This window comes from Rhincodon typus, chromosome 10 (assembly GCF_021869965.1).
Source record: "Rhincodon typus isolate 14 chromosome 10, sRhiTyp1.1, whole genome shotgun sequence".
Classification (NCBI taxonomy): domain Eukaryota; kingdom Metazoa; phylum Chordata; class Chondrichthyes; order Orectolobiformes; family Rhincodontidae; genus Rhincodon; species Rhincodon typus.
This window is the reverse complement of record NC_063341.1, coordinates 77,955,465-77,980,082: the sequence shown is the minus strand read 5'-3', so window position 1 is coordinate 77,980,082 and position 24,618 is coordinate 77,955,465. Positions and strand designations below refer to the sequence as shown.

The window sequence follows — 24,618 nt, the reverse complement described above, 5'->3', positions numbered from 1 at the left end:
TTCCTGCTCCTCTGATGCTGCTTGACCTGCTGTGTTCATCCAGCTCTACACCTTGTTATCTCAGATTCTCCAGCATCGGCAGTTCCTACTATCTCCATTACCAGTGTCTGTTGTCCTCACTAAATTTTGGAAATGCAAATCAGGGCAGGGCTTACACACTTAATGGTAAGGTCCTGGGGAGTGTTGCTGAACAAAGAGACCTTGGAGTGCAGGTTCACAGTTCCTTGAAAGTGGAGTCCCAAGTAGACAGGATAGTGAAGAAGGCATTTGGTATGCTTGTCTTTATTGGTCAATACATTGAGAATAGGAGTTGGGATGTCACATTGAGGCTGTACAGAACATTGGTTAGGCTACTATTGGAATACTGCATGCAATTCTGGTCCCCCTGCTATAGGAAGGGTGTTGTGAAACATGAAAGGGTTCAGAAAGGATTTACAAGGATGTTGCCAGGGCTGGAGGGTTTGAGCTACAGGGAGAGGCTGAATAGGCTGGGGCAATTTTCCCTGGAACGTTGGAGGCTGAGGGGTGACCTTATAGAGATTTATAAAATCATGAGGGGCACGGATAGGGTAAATAGACAAGGTGTTTTCCCTGGGGTGGGGGAGTCCAAAACTAGAGGGCATAGGTTTAAGGTGAGAGGGGGAAGATTTATCAGGGACCTAAGGGGCAACTTTTTCATGCAGAGGGTGGCGCATTTATGGAGTGAACTGCCAGAGGAAGTAGTGGAGGCTGGTACAATTACAACATTCAAAAGGCATCTGGATGAGTACATGAATATGAAGGATTTAGAGGGATATGAGTCAAATGCTCGCAAATGGGACTAGATCAGTTTCAGATATCTGGTCAGCATGGATGAGTTGGACTGAACAGTCTGCTTCCATGCTGTATATCTCTATGGCTCAAATGACAGTCCCTCAGTCAGCACAACTTTCCAAAAATTGGAGAAGGGGGACCTTCAGCCCTTGCACATTTTCAATCTTGTGATATTACAACAGAAAATAATCAGAGGCAACTCCCTGACCAACTTAATGGAATTAAATTTAATCAAATCACAGATGGGAGATTTGTGCAGCGTGCTTATTGTCACAGTGTTAAAGTGGCCTTGACATTCTGTTTGTGGTCTCAGGAGGGCGAGCTGATGTTCGATCGTGGTCTCTAAATTGAAAGATAAATGAGGTAAAGTATTTGCAAAGTATTCATTCAAGAAATTGTTGAGTTGCAGCCAAAAATTTTTGAACAATGCGAAGAAACAAAATGAACCAGATGAATTATTAATGAGAGGATGCATAGTCTGACAAAGACCAACCAATCTCAATCTGAATTATACTCATTAAGTAACATATCAAAGCTACAGTCCCCAGTGGGGCATTCAGTCCAGAAACTATCCTTGTCTAGAAAATGCAAGGTTCCACTTCTTGAACAGTTTGTAAATCAATGAAGGGAAGAAATGACACAAGAGGATAATTTGTATTTTTAAAAAGCGGTTGATTACATCCAATCAAATGTAATTGAAGCTTTTACCAAATTTAGAGCATGAGGTTACTTATGGGAATAGGGGTGGGGAATGTCTGACCTAAGCTCACCTGACAGGAAACAGCAATGACGGGGAAAACCGTTTTGTCACGGAGTTCAAATGACAAGTTAAACAAGTGTTCTTGCCCATTTCCCAATTAGTGAATAAATTTTACACTTTCAAGACGATCAAATGGCAGAACCCTTAGGAACATTAACATACAGTCGGATCTGGGCGTGCAGGTCTACAGTTTCCTAAAAATGGCAACACAGATGGCCAAAGTGATTAAGAATGCACTTGGCATGCTTGCTTTCATTGGCCTGGGCATGGAGTACAAGAGTTGGCAAACCATGCTGCAGCTATGTAAACCCTTGTTAGGCTGCATTTGGAGTATTGTGTGCTGTTTTGGTCACCACATTACCAGATGGACGTGGAAGTTTTGGAGAGAGTGCAGAGAAGGTTCACTAGGATATTGCCCGGTCTCTAGGGCATTGGCTATGAGGAAAGGTTAAAAAGACTAGGAGATAGTAAGAACTGCAGATGCTGGAGTCAGAGATAACAAAGTGTGAAGCTAGAGGAACACAGCATCAGAGGAGCAGGAAAGCTGATGTTTTGGGACCAGCCCATTATGTTCCTCCAGTTCCACACTGTGTTGTCTCTTAAAAAGACTAGGATTGTTTTCACTAGAAAGACGGCGGTTGAGAGGAGAACTGATAGATGTCTAAAAAATAATGAGCACAGATAGGGTGGATAGTCAGAGGCTTTTTCTCAGGGTTGATGTTTCAGTTACAAGGGGGCACAAGTTCAAGGTGAGAGGGGAAAGTTTCAGGGAGATGTGCGAGGGAAGTTTCTCACGCAGAGAGCAGTAGGAAAGCCTGGAATGCACTGCCAGAGCAGGCACATTGGCGACATTTAAGAGGCATCTGGATGGTTACATGAATTGGGAGGGAATAGAGGGATACGGACCGAATAAGGGCAGAAGGTTTGTGTTTTAGTTAGTTAGGGCATGATGATCAGCACAGACTTGAAGGGCCGAACAGCCTGTTTGACCTGAGCAGTCACTTGATAGGACAGAAGCTGAGAAAAGGAAAATACTGTTGAAGCTGTTTATCTTGCACTCATCAGGACAAATGCAAGAATGCCAAATTTCAAAGGATCACAACAATTTATACTGAGGGAGAAGAGGCAGCTGTTTGCTTGGTGATATGACTATAACCTGCCAAGGTACTGTCATAGAGAATGCAGCAGGGAATTATAGGCTGCCCAAGGTCCCACATAGTTAAAAAAGACTCAGGATCTGAACATGTCCCTTTTGTTTGAAGAGAACAAGTTCTTGTGTCTGAAGGGAACAAGTTCTTGTGTTTGTCACCTCTAGCATCTGTGAACGAGCCACATTATAAACCTGACTTATTGTCTTAAATTGGATGTTAGTGTAGCCATAAACACACCCAGGATTGGGATCGTAGGGTACAGACTGCCTTCAGCCTGTGACACCCAAAACAAAACAGGAGGCACAGTGGCTCAGTGGCTCAGTGGTTAGCACTGCTGCCTCATAGCACCACAGACCCAGGTTCGATTCCAGCCCCCGGCATCTGTCTGTGTGGAGTTTGCACGTTCTCCCTGTGTCTGTATGGGTTTCCTCCCACAGTCCAAAGATGTATGGGTTAGATGGATTGACCGTGGTATATTGCTCCATGGTATTGAAGGCTAGGTGGGTTAGCCATGGAAACGCAGCGAAAGGGTGGGTTCAGAGGGCCTGTGTGGAATTGATGGGCTGAATGGCCTGGTTCCACACCATAGGGATTCTATTGAAACATCTACTGTTGATGTGATTGGCTGACTATCAGTTCCAACGAAAGCTCGATCTGAGATGCAGTGTGGATTTTCCTCCAGGTCACAAGGAGCCATTGGGGAGTTACGGCCAGACTGGGATTGTGGTGTGGAGGTTCACTGGCTGGAGCAAGGGTGGGGGTGGCATGTTGGGGAGTCAGAAGAAAAGTCAGGAGACTCTCAGGGCCTGGAAGAGTCAATCAAGCAGTAACTTTTTTTTCCCCTTTATTCATTCACCAGGGCGTTGCTGACCAGGCAGCGTTTATTGCCCATCCCTAACTGCCCAGAGGGCAGTTCAGAGTCAACCACATTGCTGTGGGTCTGGAGTCACATGTAGGCCAGACCAGGTAAGGATGGCAGATTTCCCTTAAGGACATTAGTGAACCAACAATTTTTCCAACAATTGACAGTGGATTCATGGTCATCGTTTGACTCTTAATTCCAGATATTTGTTGAAATGAAATTCCACCACCCGCTGTGGTGGGATTCAAACCCCAGTCCCCAGAACATTATCTGGGTCTCTGGATTAACAGTCCAGCAATAATACCACTAGGTCATCACCTCCCTGCTTGACAATAAGGGCCCTCTGCCCAGGAAATAGACGTGAGAGAGTTTATTTCTCTGCAATATCACTTTCCCAACTACTGACACTTGCTGAGCATTCCTCAATGCATTCAGAGCTAAAACTAACCACCAACTTACATAAACAGTCAAACTAGTAACATGACTCATTTATGCTTGCTGAAAGCAACATATTCATACACAGCAGCGCATTCTCTGCAAACAAAAGCAATATTTTCCTGACTTATGGCATTTTTTTGGTGGTGGGCAGATAAGACTCTTAAATGTGTATTAACTGTCCACGAAAGGATCTCAATTGTTGTTGAGGCTTCCTAGTCCTAAGTGGGCCTGACCTCTTTCCGACCCTGATTAAATGTTTATGCCATCTCCAAACACACCTCAGTAGGTGGTATTACACTTTGCCAATTCTGTTCCTTGCAACATGGATAATCCTGTGTCCGTGGAGCCTTTCCAGCACCCTCTGTTTTCATATCAGATTCACAACATCTGCAGCATTCTGCTTCTACACACCTCCTCCATCCCTGGACTGCCCATAATCAATCATCCAGAACCAAACATCCCAATCAAAGCAAAACTCTCCTGTACACTCTCTCAGAACTCCTGCCCCTCTCTGCCCTTCACACTGTTACTATCCCAATTTATATTAGGACAAATAAAATCTCCAATCACAACTGCTGTCTAACTTTTGTACCTCTTTTGTAAATTTGTTCCTGCACATTGCTCCAATGAGCTGGTGATGCACATGTGAAGTAAGTACGACTAAAGCAATTTTTAAAAAAATGAGGTATGAGGGAAGGATGGGAAAAATTCAGGGCAAACAAAAACAGGAAAACAAGCTGTTCAAGCAGTTGCTTCAATGAAATGCTGAGAATTTTATCAGATGTATCCTGCTTTTAAAGTAAGTCTTCCTGTGGTTTAAAAACTCCATTTCCCTGACTAGGAAGACTCTGTGACCCTTTGTGGTTTGACAATAATTTTCTGACGGGCCAATTGTCTCTGTAGTCCCCTTGACGTTTTCACAGTACAGTAGCACACGGGAACTCAGGAGGGCTGACATATCAAGTGAACATTTTACTCACACCATTTCACCATAAAAGGAACTTCATGGTAAAAGAAACTTCACCGTAAATATTGGACTGTGAAAATGAAACATCTTTATTTAGAGACTGATCCAAATCACTTCTATTTTACTTTATTCTTTTTGGACACCTCTTATTTCTAATCTGTGCAAGTGTGTTGTTTCAGTAATTGTTCTGGAGTAATTAGACTCTTATGATTAATTATTGACTGAAAAAAAGGACAATTACCATTTTAAAATTTGATTTTAGGCAATTATTTCTCAGAATTAAGTTGACTCCACAGACAGTCAGCATATGCTTGATGGGACTTGTGGCAGTGAACAATGAGCAGAGATATATTTTCCATGAATGGCAGATGTCAGTTCTGTACATTTACGTTCCACTCACATTCTTCAGATATTTCAAAGACAGCCTGATGGCTATCACTCACTGTTGGCAAGTAATGAAATGGAATTCTTTCTGTTGTGTCAGCTAGATAAATCAGAATCCCAAAATATACAGGCATTTTTTGCTCTCAATTCCAAAATGTGTATTTTAATTGGACTGCTGCACAGACAAAATTACAGAAGGTATCAATTCAGTAGCTGGTTCACAAAGCTGTGCAGAACCAATGGGCTGCAACACTTAAAGCTGCCAAAGAAACTTCAGATCAGTTTGGACTGCGCTCGCTTGCGACTACAAAGATACTGAGGAGCTGGCAATGCCCTGCTCAACATTCCGTGGACTGTGTCCCAAACTGCAGACACCTTTTACACATTTCCCTTTGAAGAATACACAAGGGGAGGGGCGAATAATCCTGTTTCAATGGTACTAGAGTGTGCTAGTAGGGTTGGAAGTTTTGTGTACCAGCCTAGGTTCAAGAGTTATTGTGCTACACAGTCACAGAACTATCCCCTAGTCATGTGTGTTGCAGATAAAGACCCTCTCAACTTCTAAACAAAGAACAGTAGAGCATTGGAACAGGCCCTTCAGCCCACCAACACTGTACTGACACATGAAACCTTTCTAAACTAAAAACTTTTTGCCTGTACACGGGCCTTATCCCTCTGTTCCCTGCCTATTCATGTATCTGTCAAGATGCCTCTTAAACATTGCTATTGTATCCACCTCCACCACCTCCTGTGGCAGCACATTCCTGGCACTTACAACTCTCTATGTAAAAAAAACCTGTCTCTCACATCTCCTTTAAACTTAGCCCTTTTAGGTTAAACCTATGTCCCCCAGTAATTGACATTCCTACCCTGGGAAAAAGACTCCGACTATCCATTCTACCCATGCCTTGCATAATTTTGTAAACTTCTCTCAGGTCACCTCTCATTCTTCGATGTTCAAGTGCAAACAAACCAAGTTTGTCCAATCTCTCCTCATGCCTAATACACTCCAAACCAGGCAATATCCAGTGAACCTTTTCTGTACCCACTCCAAAACCTCCAAATCCTTCTTGTAGTGTGGCGATCAGAACTGTACACAATATTCCAAATGTGGCCTGACTAAAGTTCTATACAGGGGAGGGAACGGCCTAGTGGTATTATTGCTGGCCTGCTAATCCAGAGACCCAGATAATGTTCTGGGGACCAGGGTTCGAATCCCGCCACAGCAGATGGTGGAATTTGAATTCAATAATTATCTGGAATTAAGAATCCAATGATGACTGTGAGCCCATTGTCAATTGGTGGAAAAACCCATCTGGTTCACTAATGTCCTTTAGGGAAGGAAACTGCCATCCTTACCTAGTCTGGCCGACATTTGACTCCAGAACCACAGCAATGTGGTTGACTCTGAACTGCCCTCTGGGCAATTAGGGATGGGCAATAAATGCTACCTAGCCAGCGATGCCCTGATCCCATGAATGAATAAAGTAAAAGAAAGCTGCAACATGGCTTATCAATTTATCTACTCTATACCCCAACTGATGAAGACAAGCATATCATACTACTTCTTGACCACCTTATCCACTTGTGTCACCACTTTCAGGGAATTGTGGGAACTGCATATGTAGATTCCTCTGTATGTTGATGCTATTAAAGGTTCTACCATTTACAATATACTTCCCTCCCGCAGTAGATCTTCCAAAATGCATCACCTCGCATTTGTTCGGATTAAACTGCATCTGCCATGTTTCTACCCATGCCTCCAACTGGCCTATATCCTGCTGTATTCTCTGGCAATCCTCCTCACTGTCCACAGCTCCCCTACTGTTTGTGTCACCTGCAAAACTTAATAATCAGGCTACCTACACTCTCCCCCAAATTATTAATACGTTTTACAAACAACAGGGGGTCCCAGCGCTTGTCCCTGTGGAACACCACTGGTCACAGATCTCCAATCTAAGAAACACCCTTCCACCGCTGCTCTCTGTCTTTTCTATGTCAAAGCTATTTCTGAATCCATTTTACCAGCTCACCATGGATTCCATGTGAGTTCATCTTTTGTACCAGCCTGCCATAAGGGATCTTGTCAAAGGCCTTGCTAAAATCCACGCAGACAACATCTACCACCCTGCCCTCATCAATCACCTTCGTCACTTCCTCAAAAATCTCAATCCAGTTTATGGGACACAACCTTCCCCATAACAATTATCCTGTTATTTTTACACTTTTCCCACAGTGTGTCTGCACATCTGTTCCTCCGTCATGCATTGGCTATTGGGAAGCCTGTAGTACGACCCCATCAAAGCAATTGCACCTTTCCTATTCCTGAGCCCTACCCAAATGGCCTTGCTGAATGAGCCCTCCAAGGTGTCCTCCCTCAGTTCAACTGTAATATTCTCCCTTATCAGTAACTTAACTCCCCCCACCTCTTTTACATCCTTCTCTCTCACCTGAAACATCTAAATCCCACAACATTAAGCTGCCGATCTTGTCCCTCTCTCAACCATGTTTCTGTAATACCTACAACATCATAGTTATATGTATTAGATCAAGCTCTAAATTCATCTGCCTTACCCTGTCGTACTCCTCATATTAAAACAACATGCCTCAGACCCCAGTCCTGCCATGTTCAGTAACCTCTCCCTATCTGTTCTTCCTCTCAGCTTTACTGACCTTAGTCCCTGACTCCATCTCAATCATTTTCCCTGCTGACCTGCTGCTCTGCTTCCCATCCCCCGCCGCACTAGTTTAAACCCTCCTGTGTGGCACTAGCAAACCTCCCTGCCAGAGTATAGGTGCCCCTCCAGTCTAGGTGCAACCCATCCTTCTTGTACAGGTTGCTCCTGCCCCTGGAAGACATCCTAATGATCCACATACCTGAATTCCTCCCTCCTACACCAGCTCGTTGGCCATGTATGTAACTGTACTACCTTCCTATTCCTAGCCTCACCGGCACAGGGGGAGTAATCCCAAGATTACAACCCTAGAGGTCCTGCTGTTCAGTTTATGACCTAACTCCCCGACTCTCTTTGCAGGACCTTATCTCTCTTCCTCCCTGTGGTGTTTGTACCAATGTGGACCACAACCTTTGGCTGCTCACCCTCCCCATTTAGAACATCCAGTGCCTAAAAAGACACGCCATTGACCCTGGTACCAGGGAGGCAACACATCATCCTGGAGTCTCGCTTGTGGCCACAGAAATGCCTGCCTGTGTCCTTGACTATAGAGTCCCCTGTCATGGGCTCAGACCCTCCCTGCTCTACAACAGTGCCAGTCATGGTGCCACTGATCTGGCCGCTGCTGATGTTTTTGCCCTGAGAGGCCAGCCCCCACCCCCAGCAGTATTGAACACGGGTATCCCTGTTTGGGAGGGGACTGACACATAGGGAACTCCTGCACTGCCTGCCCACACTTACCCAGCCTCCTGGTGGCGTGACCAGCTTGCTAAATGTGCTAATCACGATAATCTCAGCCTTACAGATGTTCCCCAATGAGAATGTCTGACAACAGGTCACAGTTCCGAGACTGACACATATACCTCTTATTTTACTTCAATTTTTTTTTGGCTCACCTCTTATTTCTAATCTGGGAGGCCAAAGGAATGCACAAGAGTAGGGCTCCTTTTTAAATTAACCTTCTTTTGACAAACTGGGTGACTAAAAGATGAATGAAAATGAGGAACCGAAGTGGGAACCTGACCCAGAGTCTGCTTTTAACAATTTGCTGTTAACACAACTCAGACATCAGACCACAAGCTGTGCCCGTTCTGCCAGGGTCACATGACATGGAAAGTTCCAGAATCAGACTTGTCACAGCAATAAGGAGGCCACTTGGCCCATCTGGTGTGTGCCAGCTTTGAGAAGAGCTCCTTCCACCCCTCCCAGTCTTTTTCTTGTAACCCTGCCTTTTCAGGTAATAACGCAATTTCCTCTTAAATACCTCGTTTGGACAGAGTGGTGAGGAAGGCATTTGGCATGCTTGCCTTCATTGGTCAAAGCATTGAGTACAGGAGTTGGGATGTCATGTTACAGCTACACAAGACATTGGTAAAACCACATTTGGAGTACCACGTACATTTCTGGCCAGCTTGCTACAGGAAGGATGTTATTAGAGTGGAAAAGGGTGCAGAGAAAGGATGTCACCAAGATTGAAAGGTTTGAGTTACAAGGAAAGGTTGGATAGGCTGGGACTTTTCTCCCTCCAGGAGCGCAGGCGACCGAGGGGTGACCTTATAGAGGTCTATAAAGTCATGTGGGGCATAGATAGGGTGAATAGCCAAGGTCTTTTTCTCCAGGGTAGGGGAGTCCAAAACTAGAGGGCATAGGTTTAGGACAAGAGGGGAAAGATTTAAAAGGGACCTGAGGGACAACATTTTCAGGCAGAGGGTGGTGTGTGTATGGAATGAACTACTGGAGGAAATGGTAGAGGCAGGTACACTTGCAACATTTCAAAAGCATTTGGACAGGTACACGAATAGGAAGGGTTTTATAGGGATATGGACCAAATGCAGGCAAATGGGCTAGTTTGGTTTAGGAAACCTGGTCAGCATGGACATGTTAAGCCCATTGGCCTGTTTCCGTGCTGCATGACTCTATGACTGAATCTACCTCTGCCTAATTTCCAGGCTGAGTGTTCCAGACCCTAAACACTGGCTCATGAAGATAATCCCACTCACGTCACCATTGCTTCTTTTGCCAATTACCTTAATCTATGCCTTCTTTTCTCAATTTCTCCCTCTAAAATTCCCCCCATCTACCCTGATCCTGAAAACCCCTATCAAATGGATATATATCATCAGAAACTAACAGAATCTAAAGAAAACAACAAAATCACACCATAATCTCTTTTGTAAATATGAACACTTCAGTTTCAACTCGTCCATCCATCATTCATGTTTAACAAGTGACAAACAGGGAAACTTTTCAATAATAAGTCCTTAACTACACAAAAATAGGTTCAAAGAAACAGGGTATACTACAGGCCTCCTGAAGATATAAATACTCACAAATAACTTCCCTGCTACATGCAATAAACCAGCCATAATGTGGGCAATGCTTTGGAGCCAACACAATTGCTGCAGTGTTGTCTCTCTGGAGTTTGAGAGTGGGTCATTAACATGGTCAGGGAGATTGGTGGACAATTGATGGACATCCTCAGGAAGGATGTCTGGCCCTGGAGCGGGTTCAGAGGAGGTTCACGAGAATGGCCCCAGGAATGAATAGCTTAACATATGAGGAACATTTGAGGACTCAGGGTCTATACTCAATGGAGTTTAGAAGGATGAGCGGGGCTGGTGGGGGGTGGGTCTAATTGAAACTTACAGAATACTGAACGGCCTGGACAGACTGGATGTTGGGAAGATGCTTCCATTGGTAGGAGAGACTAGCACCCGAGGGCACAGCCTTAGAGTAAAGGGAAGACCTTTTAGAATGGAGATAAGGAGAAACTTCTTCTGCCAGAGAGTGGTGAATCGATGGAATTCACTGCCACAGAAGGCTGTGGAGGCCAGGTCATTGAGTACATTTAAGACTGAGATAGATAGGTTCTTGATTGTCAAGGGGATCAAGGGGAGAAAGCGGGAGAATGAGGTTGAGGAACTTATCAGCCATGATTGAATGGCGGAGCAGACTCGATGGGGTCAATGGCCTAATTTCTGCTCTAAGATAACAAGTTGTAGAGCTGGATGAACACAGCAGGCCAAGCAGCATCATAGGAGCAGGAAGGCTGATGTTTTGGGCCTAGACCCTTCATCAGAAATGGGGGAGGGGAAGGGTGTGCTGAAATAAATAGGAAGAGAGGGGGAGGCGGATGGAAGATGGATAGAGGAGAAGATAGGTGGAGAGGAAACAGACAGGTCAAAGAGGCAGGGATGGAGCCAGTAAAGGTGAGTGTAGGTGGGGAGGTAGGGAGGAGATAGGTCAGTCCAGGGAGGACGGACAGGTCAAGGGGGCGGGATGAGGTTAGTAGGTAGGAAATGGGGGTGGGGCTTGAGGTGGGAGGAGGGGATAGGTGGGAGGAAGAACAAGTTAGGGAGGCGGGGATGAGCTGGGCTGGTTTTGGGATGCGTTAGGGGGAGGGGAGATTTTGAAGCTTGTGAAATCCACATTGATACCATTGGGCTGCAATTTCTGCTCCTATGTCTTATGGTCTTATTATGGCCTAATTGCAAAAAAAAATGGAGCTGTGCTGCTGAACATTTGGCATAGAATGAGTCCACATTCTCCATTGTTTGATGGCGTATGGCTTGGAGGAGACCTGGGCAGTGGTGGAGTCCTCATGCATCTGCTGCCCTTTGCTCTTTCAGATGGTAGAAGTTCAGATTTGGAAATTCCTGTTGTGTAGCTTTCTGTTAAATGTACCTGAGATAGTAGGAACTGCAGATGCTGGAGAATCCGAGACAACAAGGTGCAGAGCTGGATGAACACAGCAGGCCAACAGCATCATACGGTTAACCCTAACCCTATGGCGGCCTTTCTGCTCCTATGATGCTGCTTGGCCTGCTGTGTTCATCCAGCTCTGCACCTTGTTAAATGTACCTGTTCTGTTTACATCAACCAGACCTCCTGCTAGTCAGTTCGAGATTAATCCCACACTCTAGGTAGTGAAATCATTTTCCCTGATTCCCCTGATAATTTAAGAGCATTTTACAAAACTCCTGCATGGGATGTGGACTATATTGGTGGGGCCAACAGTTGTGGCCCATCCCTAATTGTCCCTGAACTGAGTGGCCTGCCTGTCCATTTCAGGGAACAGTTAAAGTGTCAGCCACATTGCTGTGGGTCTGGAGTCACATGTAGACCAGACCAGGTAAGGATGGCAGATTTCCTTCCCTAAAGGACATTAGTGAACCAGATGGATTAATGCAACAACGATCATCGTTGTCATGGTTACCGTCACTAAGACTGGTTTAATTTTTCACATTTGTTGATTGAATCTTAAGTCCACAGTTGGTGAGGTTTAAACTTTTTTTTTGATTTATAAAGCCAATTTTAAACAAAAGCAAACAAGTTTCACTGGCTGGGCATCAGTTAGTACCAATCCCTAAGTTCTCTGGAAAAGGTGGTGGTGTTCCCCAGGTCTTAAGCCTGGTCCTCTGCATTACCAGGTCAATGAGATAACCACTATCTTGCCCCACTGACCATTATTGAATACCTTATATTTGCAGCTCCTAATTTTTGAATACCCTGCCCAGTGGACATATTTTCTGTATCCAGCTACAAAATGAAACAGCCATAATTTTAAAGACCCCTACCAAAGAGAGAGAAGTGAGTGGTTGTAATCTGGAACTTGCTGCCTGCAAAAGTGGTGGAGTGGGAAACAGAATAGCCCCAGTCTGTTCAATTTTAACAAATATATTATAGCCTCTCATTTCTGCTACTAATCCTTGTAATCTTTTCTTCTGCATTGCCACAATGTGAAGTTACTACAAAACAAATCTGTTCTAACCAAGTTTCTATAAAAGTTTGACATAACCTTGCTCCTTTTCAATTCAGTCCCTCTAGAATTAAATCCTCTGTTTTTTTCCCCTTTCTACCCTCTTGCTCCCACTCTGCCTCTGTTGAAAATGTTAAAAAAAGAGCCCATTTCTAACACCTGTCAGTTCTGAAGACTTGAAACATTAACACTATGTCTCTCTCTCTCCACGGATGCTGAGTTTCTCCAGCTTTCGCTATTTGTTCCTGATATCCAGCACCCACAGGATTCTGCTTTTAGTCCCAGCATTTTGTTGGCTTTTCTTTAAAATTGATCATACGATGTATGCGTCACTACTTCATTAATTTGCATATCTACAACCTGTAGAAGCCTTTATCCCTGATTTAAACTGTTATTGAGTCAGCTCATTATGTTTTAGTGTGATTCAGTGAATAGCAGTTTCTTGCCTCTGAGTCAGAGGGCTGTGAGTTTAGGTTCCACACTCAGTGATTTGAGCACAGAAAGTTAACACAGCAGTGCAGTCCCAAGAGACAGCCATTTACCAGCTGGAGGGGCTTGAAATAGCCCATCCAGACCAGGATGGCTCTCTATAGAACAAATCCAGTCAGCCCCATTCACCCATACTATCCCATAGCTGCTGCAAGTTTAGTTTCCTGAAGTGCCATCCCAATTGTGTTTTGAAATCATTTGCTGTCTCTGTTTGTGTCACTCTCACGTTCAATGAGTTCCAGATCATTACCACTCACTGTGCGAAACAGCTCTTCCTCACATCCCGCGCTGCACCTCAAACGTCAAATCTGTGACTCCCAGTCTTCCTATCATCAGCTAATAGGGACAGTTTTCCCTTGTTCTGCCTTATTCAAATACAGCCCAAATCTTTAAAATCATAAGATTGTAAAGAAATAGGAAGAGGAGTAGGCCATTCACCTCCATGTAACTGCTCCACCATTCATTGGGTCGTGGCTAATGAACATTCCTCACATCCACACTCATGCTCTTTCCCCATAACCCTTGATTCCCTGGCTAATCATGAGTCTATCCATCTCAGCCTTAAACATTTATTAGCCTGAAACATTTATCAAGTCTCCCCTTGCCTTTGCTCCAAGGGAAACAACCCCAATTCTTTTTAAAAGTTTGCTGGGCATCGTTGGCCAGATTAGCATTTTATTGTCCATTTCTAACTGTCCTTGAGAAGGTGTGCCGAGCTGCTCCAAGTTAAACTTCTTGCGAAAACCCTCCCCAATCCTGGAACCACTCAGGAAAATCTCCTCTGCACCCTCTCTAGGATTGTCCCTGAAGTGTGTAGGCCAGAACTGGAGGGAAAACTCAACTCACGGCTGAGATGTTGAACTGTGACCCTGCCTACCCTCTCAGGTGGACAGCAAAGATCCCTCTGACCCTATTCTGAAGAAGAGCCGAGGAACTCTCTCTGGTGGCCTGGCCAATTTTTGTTCCTCAATCAACACCAATAAACACAAGTTTATAACATGGGCCATAGGACCAGGGACAGGCCATTCGACTCTTGAAGCCTACTCCATCATTCAATAAGATTATGGACGGTCTGGTTATGGTCTCATTGTCTGCACGCCCCAACCCTCGCTCACTCTCTCTCTCTTTCCCTCTCGCACTCACGCACACACTCACACACATACACACACACACCCCCTCTCTCACACTCACACACACACACTCACTCTCTCTCACACTCACGCACACACACACAATAACACTTGACTCCCTCATTGATCAAAATTCTAACTCCATTTTGAACTGAATTAAAATCTAGTCAACTTCAGCAGGCAATAGGGAAAGCAAAAGGAATGTTGGCCTTCATTTCAAAGGGAATGGAGTATAACAGTAGGCTGGTTTTGCTAAAAATATATGAGGCACTGGTGAGACCACAGCTGGAATACTCCGACTAGCTTTAGGCCCCTTATCTAAGGAAAGATAGATTGGCATTGGAGACGGTCCAGAGAAGGTTCACCCGGCCAAGAACCTGTATGGAGGGACTGTCTTATGAGAAGACGCTGAATAGATTGGGTCTGTACGAATTGGAGTACAGAAGGATGATAGATGACCTTATTGAAACATACAGGACTTGACAGGGTAGATATGGGAAGGTCTTTTCCCCTGGTCGGAGAGTCTGGGACCAGAGGGCTTCATCTCAGAGTGAGGGGGTCACACATTTAAGATAGAGATGAGGAGGAATTTCTTCTCTCAGAGGGTAGTAAATCTGTGGAATTTTTTTACCACAGAGAGCTGTCGAGTCTGGGTCATTAAGTATATTCAAGGCTGAGATAGAGAGGTAGTAAGGGAACCAAGGGTTATGGGGAAACAACAGGAAAATGGAGTTGAGGATGATCAGATCAGCCATAATCTCATTGAATGGTGGAGCAGACTTGATGGGCTGAATAGCCAACTTCTGCTCCTGTGTCTTCTGGTCATCGTCACATTGTTGTTTGTGAGAGCTTGCTGAACATCATTTTGCAATTACGCTGTGAGCAATGAGCATATTACAAATTACTGCACTGCTGGCAAAATGGTCCAAGATGGTGGCGATGGCATGGCAGGGAGTGTTAGGGCTCCTGAGACTGTATACTCCAGGCAGGCCGCATCCTTCCTTCTCTCTCTCTCTCCCCTTTTCTGCCTTTTTCTTTCATCTTCTGATGTCATGGGGAAGCCGGAGCGGTGTCGGAGGGCTGTTGGCAGCAGTGGTGGCAGTGACAGACCAAGGACTCCTGACTTCAGGAGACACGGAGCCTGGACTCAGGAACTCAGTGGGCCATTAGCTGTTGAGTTCAGTTGGAGCGGGCTGGAGGCCCGAGCAGGCCAGGGTGGTCTGCTTGAAGGGCTGTAATGCTGAAATTTTTAATTCCTTATTTTTCTAACTTATTCCTAATATGTTATTCTCACTTAGTAACTTATACAGATCTTTACCAAAACTTATTCCTAACATCCTGTACCGAGGTACCTTTGTACCTCAGATGGCGCCAGAAGTACAGACTTTGTACACTTCTTACTACACTTGTCAATATCTGTGACAGTAATCCTAATTCTAATTCTAAAACATTATGGGATATCCTGTGGGTGGGGAAAGGCACTATCAAAATGTAACTGTTTCGATTTCATTTTACTTGTTCTGTGAATGACCTTAATCAGTGACGAGGTTCAATCCTTTCAATGATAGCTGACCGCTCGGCCCTGGAAATGAATCTGACCCACATTTCATTATTGTACACTTTCTCCATTCTCTGACCATCAACTCTATCATCAAGGTCTGTCCAATGTTGGTGACAAAAGAACAATGTCACTTATACATGAATAATCCTTCGACCAATCATATTTTCATGAATAAAATTTGGAAAAAGAGCAAGGTAATACTTTTTAAGTTGCTGAAGTTGTCAATAACTTGCATTGATATAGTGTCTTAAACATGGTTAAAAAAAAACCAAAGCCACTTCATACAAGCAATATTTTGGCCTTTACCGCAAGAGGATTTAAGTACAGGAGCAGAGATGTCTTTCTGCAATTAGGGCCTTGATAAGACCAGACCTGGAATACTGTGTGCAGTTTTGGTCTCCTTAGGAAGGATGTCCTGGCTAGACACGGAGTACAATGAAGGTTTACTAGACTGATTCCTGGTATGACAGGACTTACATTCGAAGACAGACTGGATCAGTTAGGACTACATTCAAAGGAGTTTGGAAGATTGAGGAGGGAGCTCATAGAAATCTACCAATTCTCACAAAACCACACACAATAAACACAGGAAGGGTGCTCCCAATGACCAGACAGCCCAAAACCAGGGGGTCACAGTCTAACAATACCGGGGTAGGCCATTTAGGACTGAAACAAGGAGAAATGTGTTCACCCAGAGAGTGGGGGCCTGTAGGGTATTCTGCTACAGAAAGCAGTTGAGGTAAAAACATTAAAAAATTTTTAAGAAGGATTTAGATATAGTTTTTAGGGCTGGCGGGGGGGGGGGGGGCGAGGGCGGGGGCAGCGCAGGGGGGGGGAGGGGGGCGGGGGGGGGGGGGGGGGGGGGGGGGGGGCCGGGGGGGGTGCGGGGGGGGGGGGTGTGAGGGAAGGTGGGTAGCGAGGGCCTGGAGCAGCACGGTGTACCACGGTGATGCTGAGTGCCAGTGCGCAGCAGACTGGAAGCTTGGAGCGGAGCGGGATAGTTGTTGGACTGGGCTCTGACATGGCAGGCAAAGCATGTGCTGAGCTGCTGCTATTTGAAATTCTTTAGCGGACTGTAATGTCAATCCTTTAACTATCTTATTTCTAACTTTTTTTAGTCACAGTAAGTAATACTACTACTTTTCCTTTTAGAGATGGTGGGAACTACCGATGCTGGAGAATCGTGTATCCTCTACATCGGGGAAACCAAGCGGAGACTCAGGGACCGCTTTGTGGAACACCTACGCTCGGTTTGCGCCAAACGACTGCACCTCCCAGTCGCGAACTATTTCACATCCCCCTCCCACTCCTTGGACGACATGTCCATCCTGGGCCTCCTGCAGTGCCACAACGATGCCACCCGAAGGTTGCAGGAACAGCAACTCATATTCCGCTTGGGAACCCTGCAGCCCAATGGTATCAATGTGGATTTCACAAGCTTCAAAATCTCCCCTCCCCCTACCGCATCCCAAAACCAGCCCAGCTTGTCCCCGCCTCCCTAACCTGTCTGTCCTTCCTCCCACCTATCCACTCCTTCCATCTCAAGCCCCACCCCCACCTACCAGCCTCATCCCGCCTCCTTGACCTGTCTGTCCTTCCTGGACCGACCTATCCCCTCCCTAACTCCCGACCTATACTCACCTTTACTGGCTCCATCCCCGCCTCTTTGACCTGTCTGTCTCCTCTCCACCTATCTGCTCCTTTATCCATCTTCCATCTGCCTCCCCCTCTCTCTCTATTTATTTCAGAGCCCCCTTCCCCTCCCCCATTTCTGAAGAAGGGTCCAGACCCAAAACATTAGCCTTCCTGCTCCTCTGATGCTGCTTGGCCTGCTGTGTTCATCCAGCTCTACACCTTGTTATCTACTTTTCCTTTTATCCTTTTGTTTCCAAGATTTATACCTAAGATGGTGCCATTAAAGGCAGCCATTGTAAATACTTTTCACTGTACTCCTGTACTGGAGTACATGTGACAATAAAAGAATATTCAATTCTATTCTACAATCTGCCATGATTGTATTGAATGGTGGAGCAGGGTCGAAGGGCCAAAAGGCCTAGTCTTGCACCTATTTTCTATGTTTCTATACAAACAATTATCAAACAAATTCTGACAGTGCTGCATGAGATGTTAGGACAAGCAAATTAAAGCTTGTTCAAAACAGCTCAGTTTTAAAGAGTTTCGAAACAGGTGGAAGAGAGAGAGAGAAAAAGAGAGGGTTTTATGGAGGGAATTCTGGAGTTCAGGGCCTCAGCAGCTAAAGGTAGCAATGGTGAAGCAATTAAAACAGCAGGTTTGCTGGGAGGATTGTTGGGCTGCAAAGGATTACAAGATATAACAAAAAAAGGACATGGATGGACAGGAAAACAAGAATGAGAACTTTAAATACGAAGAAAATGTTTCTCCAAGGTCAGCATTAGAAGAGGAGAATAAAAATTAAACACAACACAGTTAAAAATGTCAAATTTTCCTTTTGCAAACGGCATACATAGTTTTAAAGTACATATCTTCTCAATTTTAAAGTTCTCTTCTCGATTATCACCTTGCAGGGAGGGATCTTTCACAGCCTCATGCCTGTGTTAACTCCAATTTCAATATGCCTCTAACTGACAGACACCCGGGCTAGTTTAATTCAAGAGCAAAAAGACCTTACGCTGCTGAACAACATGTGACACTTCCAAAAAAATACTGAGTTTTCCGAGAAACATTACTGCAAAATAAAATAAAACTGAAACCCCAATGCAGAAGAAACTTAGTGTCAGCAATTAGACCTTTTGTAACATTAATCAGATAAAGGCTACACTGAGTTCAGTCACATTGTGGAGTCTCTCTCAGCCCAGGAGCTACACCCTTGCATTGTCCATGTATCAGACACCTCCCAGTGCTCAGCTGGGCCTTTCCCCACTGCCCAGGTACACCAGTTTCAGAGCCCAGGTGTACCTGTGCCGAGGTGAGCCAATCCACGCTGCTGTAGTTCCACCAGCTTTAGTGCCCAGGTGTACGTATCCGGGTGTACCTGTGCCCCAGTTACACAGACCTCAGTGCCCAGGTGTACCTGAGCCCCAGTTACACCGGCCTCAGTGCCCAGGTGTACCTGAGCCCCAGTTACACCAGCCTCAGTGCCCAGGTGTACCTGAGCCCCAGTTACACCGGCCTCAGTGCCCAGGTGTACCTGTGCCCCAGTTACACCAGCCTCAGTGCCCAGGTGTACCCACACTGCAGTGTCCCAGGTACAGCTTCCAGCCTGGGCAGAGCAGCTCAGTGCCCCAGTGTGCCCACTAGCCTCAGACCCACTCACCTGTCCTGCCCTGTAAGGGGGCAAATGAGCACCAGAGACGGGCAAAAAAAAACCCCGTTCCCCTTTCACATTTCGTTCAAACAGCGGCAGCAAACTTACTTCCTTTTTTATTTCAGCCATCTCGTCCTCGGTGAGCTGCGCAGCCTCCATGGGTGTGGGTTCCAGGAGGGGAGCCCTGCAGCTTCTCTGTGCCCGTGTGTGTGTGTGTGTGTGTGTGTGTGTGTAGGGTGGGGGGTGCCCCTGGGTAGTGCCAATCCCGAGGATCACGGAGCCGGGCCGGAGTTACCTGAAGCAACTTTTACATGTTTGCATTGTTGGACTCTACATTTGCTTCCTGGTTTTCTTTCTGAACAGACACACACTCTCTGAAGGTTGTAAAGTCTAACCAATTACAGCTTCCGCACCTCTGCCAGCTTCCTCTGCTAACACTGACGTAAAGCACGTTTAGCGAAACTGTGCACTCTGACTGAGAGGAATTGGCCATTAGACGGAAGTTTACCGCACCTTCACATTATGGATGGATAACCCAGCCCCAGCTTTTACTACAACGTCTCTTTTCACCCAAAACACTCTCATTGGCTGAAAAAAAATGTCCTTTTTCTGCCCTGTTGTAAAAGTGGACCTTTAAGTGATTGCAATTAAAAACAGTTACATTAAAAGGATTCATATGTGGATGTTCAGCCCATCTAATCATCCTTGGGCAAGTCTGCTGGCATTTTACTACCTCTCCTCCAGTGGTTCCCAGCATTACAGCTACCAGTCTTCAGCCAATTCGATTCACTCCACGTGATATCAAGGAACGGTTGGAGACACTGGATACTGCAAAGGCTATGGCGCCAGACAACATTCCGGCAATTGTACTGAAGACTCATGATCCAGAACTTGCCGCTCCCCTAGCCAAGCTGTTCCAGTACAGTTACAACACTGGTATCTACCCGACAATGTGGAAAATTGCCCAAGTATGTCCTGTACACAAAAAACAGGACAAATCCAACCCGGCCAATTACCGCCCCATCAGTCTCCTCTCGATCATCAATAAAGTGATGGAAGGTGTCACTAACAACGCTATCAAGCAGTACCTGCTCAGCAATAACCTGCTCAGTGACGCCCAGTTTGGGTTCTGCCAGGGCCACTCCGCTCCTGACCTCATTACAGCCTTGGTTCAAACATGGACAAAAGAGCTGAATTCCAGAGGTGAGGTGAGAGTGACAGCCCTTGACATCAAGACTGCATTCGATGAAGTGTGGCATCAAGGAGCCCTGGCAAAACTGCAATCAATGGGTATCAGGGGGCAAACGCTCCACTGGTTGGAGTCATACCTAACACAATGTTCAGCACGATTCACAACTCATCTTATACTGAAGCAGTCCATGTTCAAATGCAACAAGATCTGGACAATGCCCAGGTTTGGGTTGACAAGTGGCAAGTGACATTTGCATCACACAAATGCCACACTATACTCATCACCAATAAACGACAATCTAACCACTGCCCCTTGACATTCAATGGTGTTACCATCACTGAATCCCCCACTATCAACACCCTGGGGGTTATCATTGACCAGAAACTCAACGGGACTCACCACATAAACACAGTGGCTACAAGAGCAGGTCAGATGCTAGAAATCTAGCAACAAATAACTCAAATCTTGACTCCCAAAGCCTGCTTACCATCTGCAAGGCACAAGTCAGGAGTGTGATGGAATACTCCCCACTTGCCTGGATGGGTGCAGCCTCAACGACACTCAAGAAGTTTGACACCATCCAGGACAAAGCAGCCCCCACTTGATTGGCACCACATCCACAAACATCCACTCCCTCCACCACCAACGCTCAGCAGCAGCAGTGTGTACTATCTACAAGATGCACTGCAGAAATTCACCGAAGATCCTCAGACAGCACCTTCCAAACCCATGACCACTTCCATCTTGAAGAACACCAAGATTGGTGGTGTAGTAGACAGTGAAGAAGGTTATCTAAGATTACAAAGGGATCTCAATCAACTGGGCCAATGGGCTGAGGAATGGCAGATGTAGTTCAATCTGGATAAATGCAATGTGTTGCATTTTAATACAACAAACAAGAGTAGGGCTTATACAATTAATGGTAGGACTTATGTAATGTTGTAGAACAGAAGAACCTAGGGGTGCAGGTACATAATGATTTGAAATTTGCATCAGGGTAGACAGGGTGGTTAAAAAGGCATTTAGCATGCTTGCCTTCATTGTTCAGACCTTTGAGTAGAGGAGTTGGGACATCATGTTGAGGATGTACAGAACGTTGGTGAGGTCTCTCATGGAGTACTGTGTCCATTTCTGGTTGTCCAGTTATAGGAAGGATGTTAATAAGCTGGAGAGGGCTCAGAAGAGAATTGCCAGGATGTTGCTGGGTATGGAAGGTTTGAGTTACAAAGAAAGGCTGGATAGGCTGGGACTTTTTTCACTGGAGCGTAGGAGGTTGGAGAGGTGACCTGATAGATATTGTACGTGTGGTCAACACTATCTGTGGAATGTTTTCCATTAAAAGGAACCATTGCTGCCTAATGATTCTTAAACAATTTTCTGGACTTGTTACTCACTGCTACTTACACTGGTTGTTCTAGATTTACATCGTCTTTTGACTGAAGAAGTTCAGTTACCGATTTGTCTGAGATGCCAAGGACAATTCAACTGCAATTGAGGTCTTGTTATAACTTTTCATAACTGCATAGTTCAGATTGTGCTTATAGGTCATTCATGAAACTATCTGCAGACTCTCCTGGGAGTTGATATCTGATGTTGAAGTATTTTATTGATTCTTGGAATGAAATACCGATCAAAAGCTGTTGTGGGGTTGTCAAATGTAATTTGCTTATTCACTAGTCTGTTGTTGGTGTAGCACGTGATCTGATGTTCTTCCCATTTGTTCCGCATTTGATTTGGTGTCCAATCCAGAAGTGGGCTTTCCGCACTTGCCAATTTACTGAGTTGGATCTGAAAGTTTAAATCTTTGTGATGAGAAAATTGGTGAATTTTGTTGTTTTTTTGTTGCTAGGCACTTGAAATTGTTGATTATTTCTTGGTTTGGAAGGGTATTGGATTTTGATCTCTTTGAATATTATTTTTTGTTCTTGCAGCATTCTTAGTTGATTAAAGTTGTCGAAGGTTTGACGTTGTAAAGATTGTAAAACTGAAAGCCGTTGAAGTTTCCATTGATCTAAATATTGGTTTCAATATATCTCGTTTGCCTTTACCAATATGGCGTCCGCATAGATATGAAGGTGTACTTTTTCCAGGATGGCCGTAGGATATCCAAAAGATCTGTGGGTAGAACTTTCTCAAGATAGCTTCACTCAACAAGAAGCAATGATTTTTTTGACTCTGTCCAAGATGGCTACCTTGCCATTGTTCAAGCTGATCTTTGCTGTATCCAAGGTATTTTCATGCTGTCTTTGATACCACTTGATCATGTTTGCACTCTTGAATAAAAACCAATAATTTCACTGTTACCACTTTGATAATCCAAACTGTGATAATGATTCTTATCGCTGATTTCTATTTTCTTTTTCAATCACTTTTTCTTTAAGCCTTTACCTGAAGAATTATTTTATCTTGCTGTTGATAACTTTCTTGTCAAGCCAATAGTTCAGAAATTTGTTAATTCACTATGAAATATCTTTAGCCCATATTCCTAAGTCTAGGTTTCAAGTTGGAGACATAACGTTTTCCCCCTTCCCTTGTGAGATCAATTCTGTTTCGGTGTGCTGTAATCAGCCGGTATTAGTGAGTGGTTGCATGTATCTGCTTAACTGCTTATTGCCTTTTACCATTCTCATCGTTTTGTATTGGCTTGATTCCCCCATTACTGATTGTAAAATGCTTCTTGAGACCCACAACGTTCCTGTGGTTTCTCTGGAGGAGTTTTTTATTCAGAGATATTTCCAAACTCTATCGCAGCTGTTTAGCTCCATGGATTTTCTGGTGGCTAGGTGGTTTTAAAGATGTATTGATGATTTCTCTAAAACAATATTTTTGAATTCATTCCTTCTCCAGATGACCTCTGGTCTATTTCTTTAATTCTACTGCTGTCTCTGCAACGAATCCTGTTCCTGTCACCATCTTTCATCATGACATTTTTTAGTGGGAAGGATTGTAATGTTTAACTTTTTAAATTTGTTTTCCTTATTTTTCTGCTTTGTACCAAAGATTCCATACCTAGGTATCTTTGTACTTAAGGTGGTGCCCTAAATGGTGACTTGTAAACTTTTCACTGTACTCATGTGAGTACATGTGACAATAAAGATCATTTTCAATTTTCAATTTGATACCACACTGTGAGTTGGATTCATGACAGGCTGGCTGAGGAGAAGGCAAAATCATCTGCTGTCTTCAGCCTTAGCCTTCGAAGTAACACTATTTATTTTACATTAATACTATTCATATACATGGTAATCATGGATAACCAGGGTTTGATATTATAGTTACATTAGGGAAGGAGTAATTTATCTCATCCGTGTGTTCATATCCACATACTGTCAAGACTGTCTCTCATTCTAGTGTGTTCTAACTCCGCCCACACTGTACTCTTTCTGCTCGGTGATCTGCATTTCTGTGACATCATCGTATTGTTGCTCCAGGTTCCTGAAGCTCAGGCACAACAAAGGCCAATTGGTCCCTTGAGCCCACTGCAACATCCATTAAGATCATTGCTGATCTTCAACATTCACTCTCCTGCCCAGCGCAGAACCCTGGCCTTGGGGTAGGGCCCCCAGCGCGGACCCCCAGCCTCAGTGTGGGGCCCCCAGTGCAGACACCCCCCCCCCCCCCCCCCCCGGCCACGGGGTGGGGCCCAGTATGGACCCCCGGCCTTGGGGTGGGGCCCCCAGCCCGGACCCCCAGCCTTGGGGTGGGGCCCCCAGCACGGACCCCCAGCCTCGGGGTGGGGCCCCCAGCACGGACTCCCAGCCTCGGGGTGGGGCCCAGTGCGGACCCCCGGCCTTGGTGTGGGGCCCCCAAGCGTGGACCCCGGCCTTGGGGCTGGGCCTAGCGGGGACCTCCGGTCTCAGAGTGGGGCTCAGCGCGGACCCCCGGCCTTGGGGTGGGACCCCCAGCGCGGAACCCCAGCCTTGGGGTGGGGCCTAGCGGGGACCCCCAGTCTTGGGGTGGTGCCCAGCGCAGACCCCCTGCCTCAGGGTGGGGCCTAGCAGGGACCCCCTTGCTTGGGGTGGGGCCCAGCGCGGACTCCTGGCCTCGGTGTTGGGCCCCCAGCGTGGATCCCCGGCCTCGGGGTGGGACCTAGCGGGGGCCCCTGGCCTCAGGGTGGGGCCCAACGTGGAACCCCGGCCTTGGGGTGGGGC

General features: G+C 45.5%; 1 protein-coding gene across 2 annotated transcripts in view; it reads right to left on the bottom strand.

The window, feature by feature from the left end:
* bcl10 (BCL10 immune signaling adaptor) overlaps nucleotides 1-19,678 on the bottom strand; it is a 33,472-nt gene extending 13,794 nt beyond the window's left edge. For both annotated transcript variants that reach the window (XM_048602408.1, XM_048602409.1), the window contains exon 1: nucleotides 19,384-19,678. In XM_048602408.1, the coding sequence (XP_048458365.1) occupies nucleotides 19,384-19,434 (51 nt within the window). In that variant the 5' untranslated portion in view covers nucleotides 19,435-19,678. The remainder of the gene's footprint in view (nucleotides 1-19,383) is intronic.
* Between the last annotated feature and the right edge of the window lie 4,940 nt (nucleotides 19,679-24,618).